Raw genomic sequence first — 14870 nt, forward strand, 5'->3', positions numbered from 1 at the left:
TATGTCGTACGATCTTTATCCATTTATCCATTACGACTTTTTGGCATACGATCATTTTCCTTGACGATCTTTAGCGAATACGATCTTTTGTCCATACGAGCATTATGTCGTACGATCTTTATCCATTACGATATTTTGCATACGATCAACTGCCTACGATCTTCTGCCATACGATCTTCTGCTTTACGATCTTTTGTCCGGTTACCGGCGTGGGCCGCCGGGCGCCGCCCCTCCCCTCTCCCCACGTGGTCCAATCGATAACATGACTTGCCAGTTACTGCGACAAGGGGCAGCTGGCGCGTCGTGCCGCGCAGCGACTGCAGAAAAAAAAAATACAGCCGAGGCCAGGAGCCAAGGCCAGTCGACCCCACCCCATGCGTTTCATAAAATATTACGTCACTTCACTAACGTAGCTGTCCGTAGATCCACTCACCGTGAACTGTCCGGCTGGGGCGAACGCGCTGTCCGATGTCATGAGCGCTGTGACGTCACTGTGGGGCCGGCCAATCAACGGACGAGCAGCTGGGTCGGCGAACGGTGGCCGTGAGAAGGGCCTGGAACAGGGCGGAGCGTCGGTCAGCAGTCGGTGACGACAGACTAACGTCGCTGACGACGACAGGGGTGCGGGGTGGGGGCGACGAGGGGTGGCTTACAGTGAGGGCACGCAGACAGGCAGACGGTACGATAAACACAGTCCAGAAGGGCAAGGGCGACTTCGACGACTCTCGACACGAGTTGAGGTGACCTTTCCCCTAAGCGCGCCCTTTCTCTGTCCTACCCTTTTCCCTCGCTTCCCTGTGGCGTCCCATGCCGGGAAATCGCCGACCAGCCTGCGCTATCTTATCACGTTGAACGCTCACAGGGGTTCCTTATTCGAACACTTCCTAGCACCGCGTCGGCGATGGACTTTGCCCTCGGCGATATCTCCCCTCCCCCTGTAGATTGAAGAACGAAGCATAACTGCAGTGTTCAAAGCCGTTCAAATAGCACTACTAGGTACTTATGACGCTATGTGACCGTGACACAGACGGTTCAGTAACTCGCGGCGCAAATCGGCTTCGGCAAACGTTGCCGATGCGGGCATCCGTTCTGTTCGCGGAGTGATGAAGCCAATCGGACAGTACTCCGCACATAGTGCATAGGGCAAACGAGATAGCGTGAAACCGTACCACACGGGGCACAGCCGCATGTGGCACAGCCGCATGTGACATCGACACAATACCATGTACGCACGTGAAGGTAAAAGGACGACTGACTCGTATGACTAAAACCAGTAAAACGCCTTTTGGGCGAAGAACGAGCGAGCGAGATAGTGAGCCCTGCACGTGCGGAAGGGCGAGAGGGTACTTCAAACGGGCTAGTGCAAAGCATCCTTCTAACCGGTCGCTAGCGGTGTGCAAAATTTGAACGCAATCGGCCCAGCCGTTCCTGAGATCTGGAAGCGGTATTCTGCACGTGCGCACGTGCAAACGGGGTCCAAAATGACTTTTGCACGGCACCCTACCAACCGGTCCCAAACCGTGTACCAAATTTGAGCGCAATCGGCCCAGCCGTTTTCGAGATCTGGAAACGCCCCCTGCACGTGCGCACGTGCAGTGGCACCCAAGCCGCAACACATGGGAATGCATTGCCTGGTGGGTGCCTACCTGTATGCCAAGTTTCAGCGAAATCGCCCCAGTAATTACCGAGTTATTAAAATGGGAACAAATTTGACACCTCTTATTGTTGTATTTTGCACGTGCTTTGGGGGTGACCCATATGCATCGAGAGTATCCTATTTTTGGTAGAAGGGATGCAGCTACCCTACAAAAATTACCGCAAGACAATCGCCCAAGCGGCTGCTGAGATATGAGCCTCTCAAAATCACTACTTTTGCAAAACAGCTTGAACACCCTTGACTTTTCACGTGGCACGTGCCACGACGGTCACTAAGATGTATCAAAAGTAGTCAATTACGGGGTAGAAGGGATGGGGCTACCCAACAAAAAAGACCGCAGGCCAATCGGTCCAGCGGTTGCTGAGATATAAGACTCTCAAAAGCGTTACAGGCCGGGCCGGGCCGGACGAAATGGGAACAAATTTGGCACCTCTTATTGTTGTATTTTGCACGTGCACTGGGGGTGACCCACATGCATCGAGAGTATCCTATTTTGGGTAGAAGGGATGCTGCTACCCAATAAAAATTACCGCAAGTCAATCGCCCAAGCGGCTGCTGAGATATGAGCCTCTCAAAATCACTACTTTTGCAAAACAGCTTGAACACCCTTGACTTTTCACGTGGCACGTGCCACGACGGTCACTGAGATGTATCAACAGTAGTCAATTACGGGGTAGAAGGGATGGGGCTACCCAACAAAAAAGACCGCAGGCCAATCGGTCCAGCGGTTGCTGAGATATAAGCCTCTCAAAAGCGTTACAGGCCGGGCCGGGCCGGGCCGGGCCGGGCCGGGCCGCTCATACTGAGATTTTTCCGTTATATTGAAAAGACTCACTTCGCTCGCTGCGCTCGCTCGCTCGTAATGACTCATGTCGATTCAACTTTCTGTTTGAGAGCCACCAATGTCGTGGCTTAGTCATGGCTGTCAATTGTCAACCTTGAAAAGATCAGCCCTGTCATCCATCAGCCAGACATCAGTGCCATTGCCAAAGCATAAAACATATAGAAAGGTTACATGACCTGTAGGATATAATATAGACCACAAGAAATACCACAGCCATATTCTTTTTTGTTTAGCTGGGAGAGGGTCACCACCAGTTCCATCGTGTCGCTGCGCTGACCCGGGAACAGCCCGGTGCCCGATCGTTCCCAGATCCCGGTGGTCTCTCCCAGCCGGCCGGTGAGCCGCCCCGGGTTCCCAGCCGCCCCCGCCCCCGCCCCCGCCCGGGCCGCCCCCGCCGGCGGCACCGTGCCCGGCCAACACAAACAGCATCGGAATCTGGCCGCCGCAGTCACCGCCGCCGCCGCCGCCGCCGCTACCCAAGGCCGGCCGGCCGGGAGACAGCGGCGACCGTGGACGGACGGGGGGATTAGAGCGGTCATCGGGGGAGACGAAAGGAGAACAAGTGACTGCTCAACACCGTAACACACCGTGGCAATAGGAACACCATTCTACCGGCCGGCAGACGATCCGCAAGATTTCACCCGAAGCGGCACCAAGGCCTGATGAAGGCTATGTCAAAATCTAATCAGGCATCCAACATCAGAAGGCGAGAAAGCATTAAATGACATGTCAACCATGGTCTATGGTCAAAATTTGTCAGCACTGCCATGGTCAAAAGGGCTATGTCTCATCCGACTCCCGTCTAGCCGCCTCAACCTAGTGTTGAGCTTCCCATGGGCTAGAAGGACCAGCAATCAACACCTCTCAAGTTTATTATGCCGGCAGAATGACAGGCGCCACATGGCAACGATCGAGGCACAGTCGCTGAGGGTTGTGGTTTACAGAATCGTGTAAACTGTGGCGGCCATCGCCGGCGTCCAGTCCAGGGCCGCAGCTGGCCGTATGAGTTGTCAGAGGGAGAGAAACACCAGCCGCCGACACCAGCCGCGGGCAACAGACGGGTTATTTTGCAGAAAGAATGACGCCCAACATAAACATTGCTGGACGATGATAGGCGGATCAGACGCTTTAGTAATAACATCGACCGAAGCCGAAGGACTGAGCTACCGCATAGATCCCGGCATTGTTTAGAACTATTGCACAGAGCGAGTGCAAAAATAGCCAGGTACGGAAAACCTCCGGTTGATGATAGACTCAGGGTCATAAAACTGCACGAGAGCAAAATAATAGCATCATCAGCAAACAAGCGCCTCTCAGGGAAGTAAAATTCTGCCATTGCGCTGCAATGCTCAGACGTAACTGAAGCGATTGAGCGGGTATAATGTAGAAGAAAATATGTACATCATAAAAGATCCGAAAAAGATGCATTAAGTTCAAAGACACATGGACCCATGGGCTATGATGACGCGTCGGAAACGCTCCAAGATCTAGCAAACTACCCAGCATCTGAGGGATAGGAAGTGACACCAGCTAATGACGCAGTCTACACACTCCAGTAGCAGCTCCATGTCAGCCCTGGCGGCCGATTTAGTGCCACATTTCACGCCGCTAACGACGCCGCAACACACTCATCTCTGTTGACAGCCTGAGACGGCGCGGAGCCTGGATAGGACGGCAATTTATAGCTCACCTGAGGTGGCGGAGCCGCCGCGGCTCTGTTCCGCTCAGACCTGGGACACCGGAACTCTGTGAACGTCTTTGACAGCAGAGATCTACGCTCCTCTCAGGCAGAGGCGAGACCTGCACTTGTCATCCAACGAAGAGTAATATGAAAGTCGCGGTATCTGCAGAGGCAGATCTGCCGTGGGCGTTTCGCACTCACTGATCGCAACCGAGAAGATCAGATATCCGTAATCACTCCCGAATTCAGTTCGTAACACTCGTCAACGTCTTCCCATCTCGATCACTGCGGCCACTGCCGAACACAATTCTATCTGAGTCTTCACCTTGAATCGGCGCCGCGCGCCACTTCACACCGCGTTCGCTGACGACGTGCACTGACGAACACCGATCATCCGTTTCGCTCAGCTCCCGAGCTGCGGTCCGACCACACCCAACAGCGCGCCCGCCACGGCCTTCCTCACCAGACCGCCGCACGGTGACTCTCGGAACCAGCCAGCGAGCCACGCACCGACAACCTTGGGCGTCACACCGTTAGGCGAAGGCCACCGAGTTAGGAGAGCGTTCCAACACGATTTCTGCCGAGAACAGAGCACAGAGGGCGCACCTCTCACGGCTGCCGCTGGCTATCGAAATCACCGATGGGTCGCGATGTCACCTCACGAGTCCCGACTCAGGGTCACGGTCACGGTCAGTTCACGACTGTGCGGGACGGTACTGGACGCGTCTGGGCCGGCGCGGTGAGGCACGCCCCCTCCACAGCGGCGGCTCTCGACTCTCGGGCCAGACTAGAATAGCCGGGCCGGGCGCGGCGGGCCGGGCGGGGGGGGGGGGGTGGTGGCGTTGAAGTCAGCTGGCAAGTGCAGTAGCAGCGGCACACTACCGCACCAGCGCGAGGTGAAGGGGTGAGGTCGACAGACTGCCCCCTCCCCCCTCCCCCGCGCCGCCATGGGGGGCTGCAGTGACCAGTGACCACGCCCGGGCAGCCGCCGGGCAATGGCTAGGCCAGCGTGCAATGATTTAATGATAATCGATGGTGTACAGACAGTGTCGGGCGAGCGACTTAATCATGGCTGAGCCGATAAAAACTGGAATACCGGGTGACGATCGCGCCTGATCAGTGTATAACGATCAACAAGTGTCTACATATCTGCCTGTCGGTCGGGGGCGCCGGCCGTAATGATTCCAGCGAACCGCTTGCGAAACAGAATGCAATCGAGTGTTACCGATTGCAAAACAACCCATCTTATCGAGTGGCACTTTGAAATGACGCCAGCTTGTTTTGCTACGAAGGAGTTCAACCCATCTGGTGGGTGATGGGGTTTGATGACGTGGCTACTTCAAATCCAAAGACGTTTAGTTTTTTTTTTTCGTTAAAAAACGGGTCCCAATCGTAACTAACGTGACGTAGCATTGACAATTCATAACAGTGGCGTCGTTACCCGGAATCTGCACATGAATATGGAATATTAATGAATGTGTCATTATTCCCAGCACTGTGTCAGAGCTACGTCATACCTGCGATGCATTGGGAATTCGCAAAAGATAAAAATATCAGAGTCACATGTTCCGAACCGTTACGTAACAGGGTACGGGCTCAATAATACACTACCGGTAGGACCTTTGCACAACGCGTTATGTAACGACATTGCGTATTACTACCAGGCAAATTGACTTAACCGGCGAATTCAGCGTTTCATTTTTCATTTCTGTTCAGCAATCCATCGCAGCCACGCAGTATGACATTCAAAAGATGTTCTGAGACTCGTACTGTCTTTGTTCAGAGCTACTTGAAGGTTTTGAGTCTTTGGTTGGGGTGGTAATTAATTTTTAGCCCATTTGTCTCAAGTTCTGAGTGACATGTATGTCCCTATTGCCACCGAACTCGTTACCTTGGCGCTCATACCCATCAGTATTTCTCCACAGAGTTCAACAATCAACAGCTCACAATGACATGACAACAGACAATACGTTTGTGTATGAAGGCATCATATACTGAGAGCAATGTGGAGTTGAACACTAGCAAGCAACAAAGGGGTTCTCTTTTCAGTATTTTTAATTAAAAAAATATTTGTAAATCCCAACACAAACTAATCTATAAAACTGAAAAATGGAAAAGAGAGCACCTCAAAACACTGTCTACACTGATCTACATAGTATGGCCACTGTTTTGAAAAAGGCAAAAGCAACTCTGTCCATGATAAAGCGAACTTGTCTTTTGGATGAGCTGTGGCAGGTTTATGCACTACAAAAATTCAAAACAAAAATAGCTACATCCTGTGATAGATTTATGTTCATAAAAGCTTCCAGCAGGGTATGTTTCTACCTAAACTTAAAGAAATACATAAGAGCAGTCACACTTTCAGACAGTCCTTAGCATAAAAACTGCACTAAACACAAAGTTACAAGGTAGTGTTGAATACTACCTACATTGGAGTAACTGGTTTCAAAACATGTGCAGTGTAACTGCATCAATGTTCACCTTTCATGTTATCATCTTTGTTGGTGTGACCTGAAGTTATTTTAATGCTACTCCTGTCCCCTGCTCCTTTTACTTTTCATAAGTGGTATATTTGTTGAACTCAAAGATGCAGATATCAAGTAGCTAAGCTATTATCTTCATCCATCCTGCTTTAGCACTGTAGTTTTAACAACTATAGCCCCCCAAAATAAAATTATACCAAGAGGTTCAGATCAGATGCTTACATCCAATCAGATGCTTCAGATGCTTACAAATTCAGGTGCTTTCATCCAAACAAATTTATGGTTTGCTAGGTAGATATAAAATAGGCAAGCCAAATGGTAAGAATAGGATATTCAGTAAAATTTCAAATGCAAATAGAGTATAATATTGTAGACAGTAGTCAAGGGGTGCATAACTCATGCTTGATGAGATATAGATGCGATAAGGACTAACAAGCAAGCATACCTGCCTTAGCTTTACATGCCTTGTTTGCATCTGCCCTTTTTCCCATCATTAGATATAATCTATCATCTTCTTTCACCATTTTTTTCATTATAGCCAAATGATAAGTGACACACATGGATGTCTGCCAAAATGGCTGACTTCTTATGACATACTCAGATGGCAAATTAGTTGGAAAAACTTAGGGGAGCCAAGTTGAAATCAAAATATGTTTAACTCAAAAGTAGAGTGGATATTTGATCAGCAGACAGCACAACTTACATACAATTGCATCAACAACATATATATCAATATGCTTTCATTGTATTTGCAAATTTGTCCATCACAGAATAAGGAGTGCTTCCAATTTCCTGCCTCACTTGCCACATAAAAGTTAACATGATAGTCTGCAGTCTGCACTACGCAAGATCCTGGACTCCGGTGAAAACAGGGCGCCGGAGGGCATATTAGTCATGTGATATTTGGAACTTCTCCCGCTTTATGGGCCTTCTATATCCCAAACGTCACGTGTAAATTTGACAAACCTTGATCAAATCGCCCCAGGCGCCCTGTTTTCACCGTCGTCCAAGATCCTGTGGGCTGTCAGTGTCACTGGCCTTATCCGAACGGGCAAAAAATAGAAACGTGTCAGTACTCACCTTCAAAAAGTCAGTGATCCTTGACGCTTCAATGAGCGATCAAATTTAGCCTATGAGATGAAAATAATTCCCTTTAAAATATTCAAAATCAAAACAGATGTCGAAAAGCAATGAAGCATGAGACTGCCCGCCGCCGTTATCAGACGCGAATTAGGCAAAGTCCGGCACGAATGCAAGAAAATCTGCAAAGATTCCTAGCACTGTGCTCTGGCAGAAGCACACACTAAGCACAAGGAGAAAATTAAATAATATCTGCTGATGATCTTATGTTCACCACCAAATACAGCACGCCTTCCGAAGGAATTCGCAAGTCGCAATAGCAATGCATTGCGAAAAGCCACGAAAAGCAATGTGAGGTCTGCCGCTGGCGCGTCACAAATGTAACGTCTCATCTACTTGCTTGTCATATAGGATGACGCCACTAATTTTTCGTACCTGCACATACGCCTATTTGTAAAGCTTTGAAAAAATGTTGGATGATCGGTTACACCTTCGCGCAGGCATGCCACTTTTTGGAATTAGTGATCAACTTCGCGGCATAAGACTAGCATGAAACAAACGACATGGCAGGCAAGAGCATAACTCGTTTCCGCGAAATTAGCCTAGTGCGGGGCGTGTTTGACTGCTGAAGCGGTTAATTCACTAAATGTTGGGTTTTGACCAAATGCTCACTTAACTGTTTGCCTTTGGCTTATCCGATTTCATGCAGCACCGATTTAGGTGATGGTTTTACTTCTCCATTTCCACTCCGCCCTGTGGCGATCTTCACATTGTAGTTGGAGTCCCATTCCATTTCCCAGAGCAACATTCTAAAAGTGAACAGTTTCTCCCTGTCCTCCCAACAACAACAGCCACAACACACGAGTCTCCCTCACCAGAGAAGCTCCATTTATTGGTGTAACGCGTCCGAACGGGGATACGACGACGGCACGCTTTCCACGCGACAAGGCCAAAGTGCGCGGCAACGGACCTCACATAAAAGAGCGCGGTGCAGCAACTTTAAAAGAGAGGGGGAGGGACGGGGAATCGCGCGGCGCAAAACGGGCCGGTGGCGGGGACCGCGCGGTGGTGGCGCCACCGCTCGGCCCCTTACAGAACGCCTTGTACTGAGAAAACCGACGACGGCCGGGGCGCGACGCCACACCGAGACGGCATGGCTGGCGGCTGGTGCGGCGGCTGGTTAGAATCCGTGCACCTTGAGCTGCGAGCTGGTGGCCAGGTCGTACTTGGTGAGCAGCTGGCAGATGTTCTCGCGCTGGTCGCCCTGCAGCTGGAGCACCTCGCCGTACTCCGGGTGCTCGATCACCGTGCCGTTACACGCAAACTCCTGCCGGGGAGAGACAAAATGGATGGACGTTAGAGTGGAGTCAGTGGTGGTTCAGCGGGCGCTTAGAGGATCAGTGTACGGGGCAGAGAGAGGCTTATACAATCGTCGCTGGGTACGGAGAAAAGGCGAGCGCTAGACATGGTAGGATCTGTCCAAAAAGGCACGTTGGACGCGCGAGCGGCAGACACAGTGGGGTCTGGTGTAAACCGGACAGCATCAGTGAACCAAGCAACATGGGCAGCACAACTCTGCTCTTGTGATACAGTCGAAATGAACTAGCGGAACAAGGACAGCATGACAGAAGTACGGAACTTTCGATAGGGGTATGGGCTATGCGTATGTTGTGGAAACGAGATGTTAGACAAATGTCATCTTTGGGCGTGTTCGCAGCCTCCTCGGACGAAGAACATTCTACGTCGTCCGGCCAATCCCGTTCGAAAACCGCAGCCGAGCCCCCGTTGACCTTGAACGACATTGGCCGGACGATGTAAAATCTTCCTCATCCGGGAGACTCTAAATCCGGGGTTAAACAAGAATCATGGCACAACTCATAGTACAAAGGTATAGGTAAGATAGGTAATATTTTAGATAAATCCTGGACATCAAACTGCGAGTCTCTTACCAAACCATTCATGCTGCACGTTAGTTCTTATTCACAATGTTGCAAAACTACATTCGGGAGCAAGTAACTGTGTAACAAACCTTTTTGCATGTTTTGACGATTTTCTTCAGGTCATATTCGGCGGGGAGTCCCTGTACCGTGGTGAGCGTCTTCCTGCGGTTCCGCTGCTGGATGCGGATGTGGATCAGGCCGCCCTGTGCGCCTTCATTGAGTCCCTCACTTGCAGCAGCAAAGGGGTCTGAAAACAGACAGAAAACACAGCGAGTTATATGTGAGCTGATCTTGTTCCCTGCTGCTCAGCAGATGTGTACACCAGAGGCTGAATACAATCCTCTCATAGCTGCAATAAGACAAAAGTCATTGGAAAGCTGAAACCCAAGAATTCCAAAAACACTAGCTCAAATTCAACAACTCCAACAAATGTTGGACAGGACAGGAAGTCCAGCAGACAACACTTTCTGGAGGCAGACTGCAAAAGTATGACAGCTGTGTCAATGAACCACACTGCCCAGACCAAAAAATATGCACCACCAAACAACATGCATATGTTGTAAATTAAACTAAAGAATTGACAAATCTTAGGTTCTGATCAGATGACTACAATCAAAAGTAACAGGAGAGACCTGGGAGCTATGGGCCGCTGGGAGGCATAGGCCATCGCCGTGCTGAAAAAGTTTTGCGTATTTTGCCCTATTTGACCACGTAAACTTGTAGGAGCCAATGTGGTATATAACCCGCGCGATTCCCAGAATCCTCCTCAGTCCCCTTTGGCAGTGAGCACTTGAGCAGTGATAGTGCGTTTTTGCCCTCTTCAGTAAGTAAAATTCGGTGGGTACAGAAAACATGTGATTTATGTCAGTCAGGTTCGCTTTATCAGGTTACACCATCGCTAACATAAAGTTAAAGCATGCGACTTTAGACCGGGGAGACAGTTTAAAGTTTTCTTTCAAGATTTTGAGCTGAGATGCTGCGCACATTTTGGCGTCCTTACCGGGAGGTTCGGGCCGGCAATGCCTCCCCGTTCAACTGCCATGTGACAAAGCATATCATACGAAGCTCTAAACAATTTTCATGCCAGCAGCTTTATTCACCTCTGTATGACACCGATTCACAGGATATTCATTAATGCTTAGCAATACCCAAAGCTGCTGCTGGTAGTGGTACGATCTACCATTTTCATATGGCAATGGGGACACTTTCTTCATCAACTTTCATCAACAAGTGTAAACTAAGGCAACATGGGGCCTCCTGCTCAACATCAGAGGTAGTGTAAAAGTACAGTACCATAGGCAAAGGGTGGAAGAGATAACAGGCAACAGTAAATAAAATATTTTAGGTTAAGTAGTTGTGTATCTGGCTTCAGGCTCCACCTGTAATCTACTCCTGGGAGTAACTTTTTCCTAAATCTTTCTTGGTAGGTAGGTACAAAGCGATATGTTCAGTTAGGCTAGATTACTTTTATTTTCATTTTTAATATCATTTCTCCACTAGCTTAAATCTTATTCCAACCTATTTACAACTTTTATCTTATTGAATTCTGGAGTGTTTGGCATTAGTAGAGCAGACATCACACAAAGGCTTTCCAACCAAGGTGAGGCACTGTAGGCTTGTAGGTTAAGTTGTAGGTTTGTAGGTTAGGTTGTAGGTTTGCAGGTTAGGTTGTAGGTAGTAGGTTGTAGGTTAGGTTAAGTTCATTTAGCTTTGGTTAGAACAAAGCAACTCTGGGTATAGCGCCTCTCCTTGGTTGGAAAACCAATAAATGTCAAGATAAAGTCCTAAGAGGATTTCAAGGATAATTTTTGTATATTCTTACATTATTTGACACCCTCATTCCAAAAAAAATATACTTACATGTCTTGCAAATAAAAAAGAAACAATTCAGCCTGCCCTAACCTCATCTACTTACCTACCTACCTACTTACTTACTAATCACTTAGCATGTGTTTTGATCACTTGAAATGTATGGTTTATAGAAATTTGCATAAAAGCTGTGAGTGAAAATATGTTCTCAAAGTATAAATGCACATGCATCAACAGCAGTTGCACTTTGAATCCCTTCTTTCCCAGCTTCATCACACTAAAATATTAAGTGTTTTTAACGTAACATTTTTGCTGCTCTTTACACACATCACGCATAATCATTGAAATGGCGTCATTAGTGTAATCATGGGACGACAGTGAAAACAAATCGCCTGGGGCAATTTGATCAAGGAAATTCACTCAAATAAACCATTTGACATCCAGTATGTAGAAGGCATTGAGAGGGGGAGAAGTTCTTAATAGTCATTTGACTTAATATGCCCTCCAGCGCCCTGTTTTCACCAGCGTCCTTAACCCTATTCCTGGCGGGGGGGGGGGGGGGGCCTCAGGAGCCCCCCCCCCCCTGAGGTTTTTTGGTTATTTCTCCCAAACGCGTTGAGCTAGGAAGCTCAAATTTTCTGACTTTTCCTAAAAGGCTTCTACGCAACATGTCTGAAAATTTTGAGTTGATCTGACCTCAGGTCAGGTCACCAGAGGCGGTTTGGTGACCCTACCTCAGAAAAGTTTGCAATCACGCCAGAGCTAGAGTTTTTGACCGATCAATTTCTTCTCTTCAGGGTTTAGTTAGGGTACCAGTATGTGCAATTTGTATATCTCGGAATTTTGATATTAGTGACCTAAGGTCAGGTCAATTTCGCGACCTCCCCATTATAAGTCAATGGGGGAAAAATCAACTCCCTGTTTTTACCACTAAAACGGGTCGGAATGGCCCCATATACCATACATGACTTCATATACGATCAACCTTCACTACCTTGAGGTCTGTTTTGCTGTTGGGCAGCTGTGAGGTCATGTGACGTCATCAAAGGTCACCAAAGGTTTTTGGCCAATAACTCCGTACAGGAACAAGATACAGACGCGTGGATGGTCTCATTGTGTTCAGCTCGTCAAGACGCATCGAATGATATACATGATGACCTCGAGGTCACGTGACCTGAGGTCAACCTTTGACCTTGACCTTTCGAGGTCAACATATATATCATTCGATGCGGATTGACGAGAGGATCACGATGATGCCCTTAGTTTGTTCCTATCTTGACTAATTCGAAAGTTATTCGAGAAAAACTCTCTCCATATCTAGCGCCGCCATTTTGACTTTTTCGACCCCTGTGACGTCATCTTTGACCTGACCTGAAAATGACCTTAGTAAAAATTGTAGATCTTGGCCGTTCGTATCCGATGCCGTTTACCGCTTGTCGCTATCTTGCTTCGTTCTCGAGATCTCAGGGGGGGGGGCCGAATCGGCCCCCCCCCGCCAGTTTCTTGTCCCGGCGGAGCCCGCCAGGAATAGGGTTAAAGTACTTTTCGGAATGCAAACTGTTCATACCCACTTCATACAATTGTTTCATCAAAAATAGTCGTCAATGTCATCATTTTCGTGTCGTCAGTTCCCATGTTATTTAGCATGGAGAAGTAGATTCTTACTTACGAAAATGCGTGTTTTGATAGGCAAACGAATTAAGTACACTTTAGTAAACTACGCACCTCAAGCTTCGACCTTGAGCCAAAATACCACACATTCTTCGAATGGAATTGCCACAAAATGCAAACAACTTACCAACGCTCTGGAGGTTCTGGACTGACATGCGACTATTGCTGTGAACTCTTTTCAATAATATCTCGCGCTACTTGATAAAAACAATTGTAACTATATACGAGTGCTTCGCACGAGACGCCACAAAGAAATGTTCGAGAATGTTTATCGACGATTATGACGCAGGCGGATGTTACAGTGCCATTCAAGAGCTAAAGTATAATTTGATGTTGAAATTATGCCTATTTTGTTCAATTCAAATCTTATTGCAATTATTTATTAAGATTCATTAAAACTAAACATATTGATTTTAAATAAAAAAGCTTTAAAAAAATCTAAGGCAATCTAAAGGAACAGTACTATGACGTCACATACCTATCATGACGTAATTAGTTGCGTCATCATATTCAGAGAATATGACGCATTAGATATAGACGGGAATTGGACGGGAACGGCCAGTGATATAATTTCACATTAACTTATTTGACAGCTCATTGAAGAGAGGCGGTTGACACGTATTACCTACGAATACCCGCCACGACCCCTACCGGTTGACCTGACCTGACCTGACCCGACCTGGTCTAAATGCTTAAAGACATCATCTCTGATCAAAACTAACACGGTATTCGTGATCAGCACCCCGGAAAACTCCTTGATAGCCACACTTAACGACTTTCTAACAGCCACAGGGCCCGATTTTCCCGATTTTCGGGTCATTGACCTGACCTGGAAGGTCACCCGATGACCTAGGACCTTAAAATTGGATATCATCGGCTTCCTCTCGTGACGGGCAGCACGCTCGTTTTAGCCGTAAGCGGTAGGTTTTTCCCTTTTACACATCTTTTATATTTCCGGTTATAGGTAGGTAGGTTTCTCAGAAGCTAATCGATCTACGATGAAGCCATTTTATACGGTCATGGCAGGCTTGTGAACGAACAAGTCTATCGCATCTAACATCTTCAACACTCCATTCAAAAGCTTAAGACGACGAAGACATGAGCCTGGAGGAGGTATACTAAATTCATAGGTACAAAACCTGCCGCTAAAACCCGTGGGACCTGTGCTTACCAAGCATGCCGGAACATATCTTTTTTCTCTTTTTTCTGACCAGTGACCACTTTGACTTTGAGCCTTGAGGGTACAATTTCATGTGACTACAAATAAAACAGCTAGGTAAATACCCAGGGGTAGAAAGAGGGTTTTATAAGGTCAAAAAATGGCAATGGATTATGGATACACTGGAGTGGATACCTTTAGGTATCTATCGTACATATATCCTATAGGCTATAGGTACCCGACTCGAGAGCGGAAGAAGGCAAAAAGCCATTTAAGACCGATAGAAAGCCCTCTTGAAGACCCTCATTCGGTATCAGCTGAGACTAAGCCAGGGCACTCTGAAATCTAAAACCAAGGCAATGAGATCAACAAGGCCCTTATTGATTCGAGTATTCAGAGAGGAACTTCATGACACCATAGGACGGGCGGCAGGACCATGATGCCAGTAAAGGGACCCTTCGATCCGAGGGGAGGGCCCACTGGGTAGGTACTGAGACCGACAGAGGGCCCTGAGGCCAATATAGAGGACTCTCTGAGGCCATCCGA

At 48.0% G+C, this 14870-nt stretch overlaps 2 protein-coding genes across 3 annotated transcripts in view; both read right to left on the bottom strand.

Moving 5' to 3' along the window:
* LOC122366090 (la-related protein 4-like) overlaps nucleotides 1–8063 on the bottom strand; it is a 62349-nt gene extending 54286 nt beyond the window's left edge. The window contains exons 1-2 of one of the 2 annotated variants that reach the window (XM_043337911.1): nucleotides 7746–8063; nucleotides 434–554 (exon numbers count right to left, since the gene is read on the bottom strand). In XM_043337911.1, the coding sequence (XP_043193846.1) occupies nucleotides 434–475 (42 nt within the window). In that variant the 5' untranslated portion in view covers nucleotides 476–554; nucleotides 7746–8063. Of the gene's footprint in view, nucleotides 1–433; nucleotides 555–4191; nucleotides 4859–7745 lie in introns of those variants that run through there. The other variant, XM_043337910.1, reaches the window with a different exon arrangement.
* Nucleotides 8064–8610: 547 nt separating this feature from the next.
* Nucleotides 8611–13484, bottom strand: LOC122366093 (eukaryotic translation initiation factor eIF1-like). Its single transcript, XM_043337920.1, has 3 exons — nucleotides 13293–13484; nucleotides 9775–9932; nucleotides 8611–9072 (listed from the first exon to the last, which is right to left on the bottom strand). Exons 1-3 carry the CDS (start codon nucleotides 13318–13320, stop codon nucleotides 8926–8928), a joined length of 333 nt encoding a protein of 110 aa, XP_043193855.1. The 5' UTR covers nucleotides 13321–13484; the 3' UTR covers nucleotides 8611–8925.
* Nucleotides 13485–14870: the final 1386 nt, after the last annotated feature.

This window comes from Amphibalanus amphitrite, unplaced genomic scaffold (genome assembly GCF_019059575.1).
Source record: "Amphibalanus amphitrite isolate SeventyFive unplaced genomic scaffold, NRLGWU_Aamphi_draft 000784F_arrow, whole genome shotgun sequence".
Lineage (NCBI taxonomy): Eukaryota > Metazoa > Arthropoda > Thecostraca > Balanomorpha > Balanidae > Amphibalanus > Amphibalanus amphitrite.

Coding starts and splice junctions, on each gene's coding strand:
- LOC122366093 (XM_043337920.1), bottom strand. CDS start 13,320: ATGTCAGTCCAGAACCTCCAGAGCGTTG. Junction 9,933..13,292: donor CCAGAACCTCCAGAGCGTTG/GTAAGTTGTTTG, acceptor GTCTGTTTTCAG/ACCCCTTTGCTGCTGCAAGT. Junction 9,073..9,774: donor TCGTCAAAACATGCAAAAAG/GTTTGTTACACA, acceptor TCTCCCCGGCAG/GAGTTTGCGTGTAACGGCAC.